The sequence below is a fragment of the Cryptomeria japonica genome, chromosome 11, assembly GCF_030272615.1.
Source record: "Cryptomeria japonica chromosome 11, Sugi_1.0, whole genome shotgun sequence".
NCBI lineage: Eukaryota > Viridiplantae > Streptophyta > Pinopsida > Cupressales > Cupressaceae > Cryptomeria > Cryptomeria japonica.
The window spans coordinates 599,082,586-599,093,989 of NC_081415.1; the positions used below are offsets into that span (position 1 = coordinate 599,082,586).

The window sequence follows — 11,404 nt, forward strand, 5'->3', positions numbered from 1 at the left end:
CCTAAATGGGTGAATTAAGAAAAAATGAGAATTACTCTAATTCGTAATGAAAAGGAAAATATTTATCTTCATTGAGTTTATCTTTAAAAGGAAGCTCATCCTCTAACAGATCAAACTAAAAAAATTGAAACTTAGATGTATATAAGAAACTTGAGCAATCAGTCGATTATCAACCTACAAAATATGCTAATAATCAACACCATTGCCAACTATATGTTGGGATCAAGTAAAACACTCAAACTCAAGCACGCTATTATCCCTAGTGCAAGAAGCATCTTCTTCATTACAAAGAAAATATTTTTAACCAATTTTTCTTACCTCTAGGATAATAGGCAACCAATATTCCTCACCATCACTTATGCTAATGGAATCTTCAACAGTACAATAATTGGTATCAATCTAAACCTTAGATTAAGTACTACATTCTTCAAATTGTCTTGTTGTCTCAATATTCACTTGGCAATTTGTTGTGACATGTGCTAAATTCAAAGTAGACCTATGGTACACATCTCCTTTATTTAATTATCTTAGCCTAATTCTTCTATTAATTAAATAAATCTTTATTTATTTAATTAATTCATTTATCCTCTTCTAGCCTTATTTCTCATTTAAATAAATACATTTATTTATTTAAATTATCCTTTTTCCTAAATTAAATAAATACTTTTATTTATTTAATTGATCCCACTTCTTCTATTAATTAAATAAATCTTTATTTATTTAATTAATTCATTAGCCTTTTCTACCAATGACACATGTCATCATCTCTTAATTCATACAATACCTACCCTCTTATTATTTTCTTATTTCCTCTACCTACCCTTTAATCATAGCCAACCATTTATCTTTTACACCTCTCAATCTTATCCCTCCATTTCATATAGTGTCTTCTATATAAGGAGATGCTTCCTTCATTATCAGCCTTATGCACCCCGATGATCAATTGACTACACTACGCTTTTGAACTTTCATATGCGATCCTACTTGCAACCACATTTCTGTTCTTTGTTGAGCTCTTGTGCACATAAAATCTGAGAGCAAATATATCAAGCAAGATCAATGGAGATAGGAAGAATGGAGATTCAAACCCTATTGGACATGTGATGGTATAATCTTTGTGATTTCATTTGATTTGCATTGTCTTAGGTAATCTTCATATGTTATGGTGGATCTTTGTTGTTGTCAGGCTAGGGTTTTGTGGTTGAATTCATTTAGTCTTTCAACATTGTTGTTATTCATTTTCACCATATACATTTACATTTCACAAATAACACTTTCGTGCATGATCTTGTTGAAGTGCATTGTGCTTAAGAAAGACAACATGTTGCACACCAAACAAACAAACTCTCATATGTATTCATAAGATCATCCACAACACATTCTATGAGTGCAAACTCATCACATTGAATTTTATTATTTAGACCAAAATCCTTGACTATATTTCCATCATCATGTACAATTGTGTCTATATCACTAAGCATACTTCTTAGGTATCCCTCACCACTAATTCCTTGTCCATCCTCTCTATAAATCCATTCTACTAAGCACTTCATGGAGTTGTCTTAAGTCATAAAATATTGTTCTCTTTTAATAGTATTTCAAATTTTACTTAATATATTTCAAACATTATATGTCAAACTCCCTAATCTAATTAAAGACATTTGATTCATGCCTAATAAAGTACACAAACACATCATCCTAGATAAATCATCAATAACATACATAATATAGTGTTTTTTCTATTAAAGGACATCTATTAAACAAAAGCATCACTCTAAAAAAAACCAAAATCCTATTAGACCTATGAGAAATCAAGTAAAATTAGACATAATAATGTTTACCATAAAAAATAATTTCAAGAGAATAGTCAACTTACACACCCACATTATACATTTTATAGTTAATAGATAATATTTGTGATAAACTAAAGACAAATAGGAGTCATGAGATTCCTTTGATTTTTTGACTTGGGAATTTGATTAAATTACTTTCTCGTGACTAAAACTATTAAGGTAAGATTTTTCACAAAGGTATATCTTCCTATCATCAAAACTCTTATATGCTAGAAGCAAGTCTTGATGGGGTGCCATGTAAACAATGCTCTAGATTCAATTGTGTCTGCATGGCCAAAGTTGTGAAAAATATGTAACCAACATCTTCTTGAGAAAATTTGGAATCACAATCATCTTTAAATTCACCCGAGTGCTATTTTTATTTTTCTTCTCCCTCTTGCAATCTTTTTTTAAGTGTTCAAACTTGCCACAATTCTAACATTTTACCTTAGTCCTTCAAGTGATAACTTAAATCTACCTCTCAATTTGGATATCTTGTCCTTCTTTATGTTCTTTCCTATTACTTTACAATAAAAACTAATGAATCTTTATTATTCACTATTCTCTTTCATCTTAGCTCCTCTAAAAGAAGAGTACCTTTGACCTCTTCAAGTGTCAACTTAGTAGTAGTGATATGAATGGGCATTACTAGATTGTATAAAGAATTCAATAAATAACATCATAGAGTAATACTTTGGTCTTCATCATCCATCTAGACACCAATGAATTTAAATTGTGTCACCAAAGAGTTGAAGGAATCCAAGTGTCTAGAAATCAAGGTACCACTCTTATCATCAAGGAATAGAGTTTATTTCATAGTTAAATCTTGTTCACCAAATATTTGTCTCATACAAGTGTCAAAATTTCTTTTGGAGTGATTTCATAATAGCCTCTCTTAAAATATTTACGAGAAGAGAATTTTCCAACCAAGTATGATGAGTCTCTTTTCCTTTTGATCCAACACCACCTAATCATCTATTGACATGACCATATAGTTACCTCAGAAACCCCAACCCATATATTTTGATCAATGAGAAAGTCCTCTTTCTCAAATTTCCACAACTCAAAATTAATGCCATAAACCATCCCATCTCAACTATTTGTTAGATTTCCTAAAAAAACATGTCCTCTATATGCATGTCTCCCCTCAAACCAAGATTAATCCCAATAAAATTCCTACCATCTAGGAAATAGAGTTGATCTTGATTCAATATAAAATAAGAGAAAGATAAGATAGTGTAACTCTTGGTACACCAATCTTAAAGGAGATAAATACATAAAAATATGATCGAATAATTTTAAGGAAGAAAACAATACAAAAAAATTTAAGTATACAAAACAAAGTTTATCCTACAATAGCCCTTTTAAAAAAAAGTTTTTAAACTCAAACAAGTATTATATTTTCAATAGAACTAATATGATTACAATACAAATCTAGACTTAATACTTCACATAAGATTACACCAACACATAGATTTGGAGTTATTTTGATTGTATAATGATACATTGAAATACAATTAAAAAACCAGTATATCCAACACCAGATAAATATAAGAGCATAATAAAAAATATTTGTGATTAATAAAACCATGAGAAAATACCATAACTCAAAGATGGTTCTCAAACAAAGGGCAAGAATTATAATGCTTCATTCTAAAGAAGCCCATAAAGCATTTTAGTAAATATTCTTACACTTTCATATCCTACTTCCTACATTGGGCACTCTATTTTAGCTCCATTATTGCTATTCAAAGATTATCTCTGATGTATCATAAAATGCATCATAAATTGGTCAACAATTCAAGCCAACAATGTAGCTCTCCTCTTACATGCTCTTATATGTGTCATAGAATCGTCCTAAAATATCTTATACATCTTACAAGGTTGTGTGATACTTGTGTTCTCATCACTTTGGCATTAAATCTTACAACTTACATATGTCATATATTACACTATACATGACATTATTAGTCAAGTCAAAATGGGATGACTATTTTTCCATGTAAATAATAATAATAAATATATACAAGTAATAATTAAAGAATCTGATGGCTAGGGTAATATTAACCATATATGCGTATTGATAAATATATCAAATACTAAGGAAATGAATTCGATTTTATAAAATATTGTGTCCTTTTGCTAATATATACATATATTAAGACATCACTTCGAAATAAACACAAAACTAAATAAAAATAACACAAAAATACAAATTTCACCCTTAGACATTCATAACTCTTAATTAATTTAATTATCATAATATTTGATTATATTTAATAATTAAATCTCTTAAATTAAATACAAAATACAAATCGAATTTAAATTTAGTAAACCAATAAACATTTATATTGAACTTAACAATCATAATGATTACAAAATATTGACAAAAGATTACATTTTAGAAATTATTACGTAAAGATATTACACTGAAAACCGTCTGTCGTTGTAGTATAGTGGTGAGTATTCCCGCCTGTCACGCGGGTGACCCGGGTTCGATCCCCGGCAACGGCGAAATTTGTGTTTTGTTTATTTTCCTGTATATATAACGCACTCTGTAAAGCAAAACAGTATCTTCCTTGTTGCAATAACAGATGTCGTACGTCCAACCTTTAATCATCTACTGAACTTTTCTCTAACCCTCTATATATGTGTTTCCAATAAATGTCTTATTTTCTCTTACTTGTAAAATAAAAGTAATGCATATTAATATTTATAGTGAAATCAAGATAGATAAATATAATTATTTTAATTTATGACGTCAATTTATTATATTTTCATATAAAAATATCATTATTTAATTTAATAAAATAAAATAAAAATTCAACCAAACTAATATTATAATAATATATATGTATTTTCATATAGATCTCTCAATAATAATAGATTCAATACTTATCTAAATAAAAACCTATTGAAATGACTCTTTAACCCAACAAGATCTTAGTGGTTTATGTTCTCTTATCTATAGTGCACTCTAGGAGGAACCTGTGTTTTAAAACAAAGCATGCCCCTATGCACCACACCAATGCTCATTGATCCTATATTTTTGTAGGACAATCTCGAGTATGGACCATGCCTTGACTTAGAAAAACATTACATGACCTTTCTCATATGTCCATAACCTACTAAACCACCTTCTTGCTTTAGTGATCTACATGTCCCTTTTAGGTCTCACATAAATTGTTTATATGATATATTAAGGAGTGTCTCGCAAACCATTACAACATTTCTCAAAGAATTAAATCAATTATTTTTTCCTTGTTTATCTCTTAGTACTATTCTTTCTCATTTATCAACTATTTATATAAACATTACCTTTTTAAAAAATTAATTAAATATAATGATATAATTTCCTTATTTACCCCTTTTAAACTTAAATTTATTTATTTATCGTTTTTTTTCTCTCTCTTTTTAACTAAAGAGATAAATAGAAATAATTTTTATCCCTATTGGAATTTTAAAAGGCCATTTACGTGAAAACAAAACAATCTTTTCACTTGGAAAAAACCCATAATAGCTTTATAGAACAAAACATATGCCAAAGTCGGTGGGCTCCTCATAACATGGCGCAATACAAAACAAACAAGGGGGTACCTACTTCAAGTCCATAGGAATTGTAGTTACCTCGTACAGTGCTCTCATACATTGGCCAATAATATATATAACCTATTCAAATTTATTGATTGATATATTTTTCACAGTGAAACATTTGAGAAAATTACTAATATTGTCTACAAAGGTGATAGTAGCCCATGAATCTATATATCTGTGTGGTAGTCAAGTTTGAACATTGTGTGGGTTCGGCTTGAGATCTACATGATCTATAGCGTGTGCCCATCATTTTGATGAGTGATGATAGTCAGTATCAACTCCCTTCCCCCTCCTCCAAAATTGACATGAACTTTGGGGTAAGTGCACGGAAATGGGGATCAAAGGGAGGTCAAAAAAATCTTGTTATCTTGAAATTGACAAAAACTGAAGCTCAATGAGTAATTTGAGATGCCTATGAATAAGAATACTAGCTCTTATACTCTAGTTTTTAAACTATTAATTTTTTTAAATGATAGAGATTAAGATGGTAAAATGTTGATAACACATAATGTGGTCTTATTTTTGTCTAAAAAATATAACATAGCATTGAGTGTGCTTTGTTTTCCCCATCCCTTCACATCTTTTGACTTATGTTACTTTTATTGTAAATCCTTTTAGTGGAAAGTTAATTAAGATCATATAAATTAGTATAGGTAAAAAAAAATTCTAATTTTTTAATGAATGTATTATTTTTACTAGATGATACCACAATAACGTGCCCCACTTTTTAGTCTAGTCGAGACACTCAAATTAGGATTTTTTAACCTAAATCTTGCTTTCTATTACTAATAGTAAAACAAAGCTAATATTTTTAAGATGAGGTGAACTAGTGATCTATGAAATTTTGTACGTAGATCATAAATATAATGTTTAAAAGATCATATTTTAAACACAATTTCCTAATAACTAATGAATATTTGTATACTATCTATTTTATTTTTTTTATCATGTGCTAAGACATAATATCACTCAATAGAAATAATATAAAGTATAGAAGACACTTAGTTATTAGGAAACGTTTTAAATATCATCTATTAAAAAATTTATTGAGCAATTTATGTCATAACACATTAAAAATAATTTGCACCATGTAGTGGCAAGTCCCTTAGAATATTTGAAATGGCAAGGTAAACAAAACAATAGAAATATTAACAATATAGTGATTTAATTCAATTACAATATGATTAAGACAAAAAAATTATATAAAAAGTAATGGAGAAGCAATAGAACAACTTACTAAACTTGTAAAATGTAAACCATATAAACACTAGATATACATAAGAAAACCCTTGCAAAAAACTTCAATCTAAGGAGATCCAAGCTTGTATTTTTTTAGGAAATATAGCATAATAATACAATTAGCTTATCCCTTTGACAATAGTTTGGCATGAGTGCAAAAACTTGGAGAGCCAGAAAGTGGTCAAACTTTATAATTTTTTAAATATCTATTGTTGTGGTTTTTGACACACCAATTTACTTGGAATCCATGGGAAACAATATCATGCATGTCAATATGTTGGTATTATTCACCATAGCATGCCTTAAATCGAGGTTACTACAACATAAAAGAGAAACCGCCCAATATCAGAGATGAAAATTTCATTGCTTAGGCATTCTTATTTCCTCATATTATCTCTTGTCCAACTATGTTCTTTGTTCCTTATTGATTTTGGCAAAATGATCTTAGGCCTTCAAATTTTGATATATATTTACATCCAGGGCATTGTCCTCAAATTCCACAACTCCTTGTACTATTCATGTACGTCACAAACCTTCTTGCTATATATTGATTTTCTCCTCCTTGTTGGTCTCATTCTTTTCTTCCATTAGAGTTGCACACCTCCTCTTTAATCCCAGCTGAATCTCCAAGTGTTCACAATCACCCACTCTCTAGAGTTGCACAACTCTTCTTGGATCCCACATAAATATCTAAGCATTCATAAACACCTACTCCCTATCTAAGTTATTGAGTGTTAAAACTCCTTGCTAGTAATGTTACATATATGACCAAATCTCCCTTAATTGTGGTGAGATCATTCCTCTTCACATGTCAAGCACCCCACCAATGTTGTCAAGTACTTCAAGCCTTCCTATTCACTAAGCAACAACAAATTCTTCTTCATGTGATTAATGCATATATGTTTCATTCCTCTTCATATGTTGTCAAGTACCTCAAGTCATTATTGCTTCTTCGTTAGAGTCAACAATTCGAATTCTACATCCTCAAGGTCATTTATTCTAGTTGAACTTTATTGAAAAGAGATGTGTATATAGTGACCGTTAACCAAAATTTAAAAATAAAAAACCCAATAGATTGCAATGTTGCTAGATGAGACAATATCAATTCCCAAACTTACATAAAATTATAAAAAGATTGTAACTGAATCTCCAATATTTAAAAAAAATTATAACTAGCACTTGCACCAAAAGGAGGTGCAATGGTTACGCCAATAGTATGGTGGAGTGTAAAATTTATTTTTGATTGGCCCACTTGAAGTACATGACAATGAGTCTTTTTTCCATTTCTCATAAATTCCAATATAATATTTTTTATATTGAACACGATTTTCTATATTAAGTTTTGAATTAGAAAAAAACATTATGATTAGGGTTAAGATTTTACTAACATTAATACAATACTAGTATCAATATTATAAAATAATTTTAAGTTAAAAATATTATTTTCAATTCTTAAAATCCTAATTCTAATCTTTAACTATTATTACAATATTAATTATTATTACATTATTACTTTATTGGTATATTAATTGCCATCATCAATCTATTCTAAACATTATCATCAAAATAAAATTTATGTAGTACATATTAATACTTTTTTATGTAATTAAACTATAAGAATTAAAAAAAAAAATTAAAGGGAAGAAATTGTAAACAAAGAATTTTTCAATCTAATGTTAGCAATTCATTAAAAAAGAGATAACATCAATACATAGACATATCTTAAGACCAAAATATTTCAAAAATATCCAAAAATATTTATCTTAAGACAAACGAAAGCTATAATTTAATTTTTTTTAAAGATTGCATTTTAAATGAAATGTTGGTTGGCTAGGGAGTATTTTAAACTAATCGGCATATATTTATCAAATATGAGAGTTTATTTATAGTTTCTTGATCTAGAGATTCTGAACAAGCGCCACAATTAAAAAATTAAGGCCAGACGGGTTATAGGATTTAGCAAACCATGAGTCATTACTAGGTGATTATGTTTGGCAAAGCATGAGTCATTACATATCTGCATATTTAATCGTATAAGGTATAATTGTAATATTTGTGAAGAATATGATCATATCACCCTATACCAGCTACCATAAAGTAAATAAAATAGAAAGCATGTATGATGCCTAATGTAATATGTGTGAATGTTAATGCAATAATAGTGCCATTCCATATGTTTTCAGTGGCATTCTCTTGATCAAAATTACATTATTTTAATGATGATTGGTCATACTTGATGATGATTAATGTTATAGGGTTTGTCTTAAACATATAATGATCTGATTAGGATCTATGACTATTGCATAAAGAATGCTTATAGCAATTACATAAGTTAATTCAAAGCATACATAAGTGAATTAACATGATTAAAATGCTTAAATGAACAAAGCATATTAAAGATGATGATAGAAAGAAAAGAGAGAAAAATAGATATAAGAGCAAACACAATTGATAACGGAGTTCGTCCAGATGGACTATGTCTCCGGGTCCTGCTCCAATAGGGGGACCAATCCGATTACTCCAAGAAATCAATTACAAATGTTTGCAAAAACTATTCCCTTCAAACACATCAGTATTTAACCTCCAACATGCAGGAATAACAACAAACTCTTCAACATAGCATCTCCTTCCCATCACCTAGATACCTCAAAAAGGCCTACTACCCCCCTTTTATACATAAAATAAGTCTAAAATAGACTAAAACCACCAACTCCCATAAATAACCCTTTACAACAAACTATTTCCCGTGTATATCCCCTTTACATTCTTATGAATTTGGCACCATTAGTAATTAGGGGGTTTATTTAACCAATATCCCCTTTAAAATAGGGATTGGTGGGCTTCGCATTGTTTAAATTTAATATGGGCTGCTAATGATTCAAGTGCTATATATAGCACAACGGTTTCCAACCATTTTGGGAGACCGGTAGTCAAGGGTTCCACCCCCGTCGGCCTCCATTCTCTCTTTGCATAGTTGGTTATACACTAAAACCAACTTCTCTCTAAAAAATAGTAAATGTGAATGAATGGTCTAGCGGTGAAAGTGGCGAGTTTATTGAGGGAGGTTCTGAGTTCGAATCTCATAACATATATTTTGCTAAACCATTTTCCTTCTGAGGTGCCACGTGTTTATTTCTGGAGTATTGGAGATAATTTATTTTATCCTTCGAATCAAGCCTCCCCACTGAAGAGCTTTCAGACCTCTGAAAGTTTGACTACTCCGAAAGTAGATGAGGGTAAAGTTCCCTCACTTTACCAATCTCCATCCATCTTGCTTTACCAGGGTGCATCCCTTTACGTCCCACTTTAAGGTATTCAACACCACCTCTTTTTGAAGATCTGATGTTTCTGTCCAGGATGACATCCTCTTGCAACACATTCAGATACGCGGGTGCTAGGTCATCGACAAAAGGAATCTGAACATTAGCCTCTTCATCCAATATCATTGGAGGCTCGTACAACTTCAGATTTTCTACATTTACAACTGAGTAAATTTGCATAGATGGAGGAAGAGTAAGGCGAAAGGCATTGGTACTAATCTTTTCCAAGATCTCAAAGGGACCATATCTGATAGGCTTAAGCTTCTTACCTTCACCTTGCATCCTTTCCTTGCTGATATGTAACCAAACACGGTCACCAACCTGAAAATGATGATCTATGCGATGCTTGTCATGTCGAGCCTTGTATTTGGCTTGGCTCTTCTCCAACTAAGCTTCTACTGCCTGACAAACTGCTTGGACTTTTTGAATGAACTTCAAAGCCTTCTCTGCATCATGACATCCATCTTCAACACCATCTTTTCCAAAGGAAAATTCTATCGGTGTTCTTGGCAAGTAACCGAAGCAAGTCTCAAAAGGAGACCTCTTTGTAGAAGAATGTACTGCATGGTTGTAAGCATGCTGCACATAATAAAGATTCTCATCCCACAACTTAGGATTCTTGCTACAGTAACCTCTAAGCAGATGAACAACTGTCCTGTTGACTACCTCTGTCTGTCCGTCAGTCTGCAGATGGAAGGTTGTACTCTTCTTTAGCTTGGTGTCCATGAGTCCCCACAAAGATGTCCAAAATTCCCCTAAGAATCGAGAATCTCGATCCGATACAATAGAAGTAGGTAACCCAAAATGAACCCATACAAATTGGAAGTACATATAAGTTGTTAGTTCAGCAGTGACTTGTTTCTTACAAGGCATTAGAATATACATTTTGCTGAACCGATCAACAACAACATACAAATGATTATGTCCCTTCCTAGACATAGGCAAACCTCCCACAAAGTCCATAGACACACTTTCCCATGGATGGGATGGTATAGGTAATGGTGTGTACAAACCCAATTTCCTGTTACTTGGTTTACTGGTTGCACACATTACACATCCCTTTATATACTTTGTAACAGTTTCCTGCATACGAGGCCAGTAACAATACTTCTGCAATTGAACCAATATTTTACTTACCTCGAAATGTCCTGCAATCAAAGAGGTATGTGCTTCTCGAATGACATGTGCCTGTTCATCTTTAGGAACACATAATTTACCCAAGTGGTACAACAAGTTATCCTGCACATAGTAATCTTTTTCTTCTGAATGTTTACCCTGGATTAGAGCTGCATATATGTCCTTAAAGTTCTCATCATTAGCATATTGTTCCTTAAAACTTTCATGAACCATGGAACTATTTATAAGGATTATCAAAGCATTCTTAACTGGAGGCCTAGAGAGCATATCTGCTACTTTGTT

At 31.0% G+C, this 11,404-nt stretch overlaps 1 protein-coding gene and 1 non-coding gene across 2 annotated transcripts; one reads left to right on the forward strand and one right to left on the reverse strand.

Moving 5' to 3' along the window:
- Nucleotides 1-4,274: 4,274 nt before the first annotated feature.
- On the forward strand, nucleotides 4,275-4,346 carry TRNAD-GUC (transfer RNA aspartic acid (anticodon GUC)). Its single transcript has one exon. It is a non-coding gene; the product is annotated as a tRNA-Asp (tRNA).
- Nucleotides 4,347-9,880: 5,534 nt separating this feature from the next.
- LOC131076310 (uncharacterized) lies at nucleotides 9,881-10,267 on the reverse strand. The gene has a single exon (XM_058013436.2). It carries the CDS (start codon nucleotides 10,265-10,267, stop codon nucleotides 9,881-9,883), a length of 387 nt encoding a protein of 128 aa, XP_057869419.2.
- Nucleotides 10,268-11,404: the final 1,137 nt, after the last annotated feature.

Excerpts from the sequence above, each read along its gene's own strand:
- LOC131076310 (XM_058013436.2), bottom strand. The coding sequence starts at position 10,267 with ATGCAAGGTGAAGGTAAGAAGCTTAAGCCTATCAGATATGGTCCCTTT.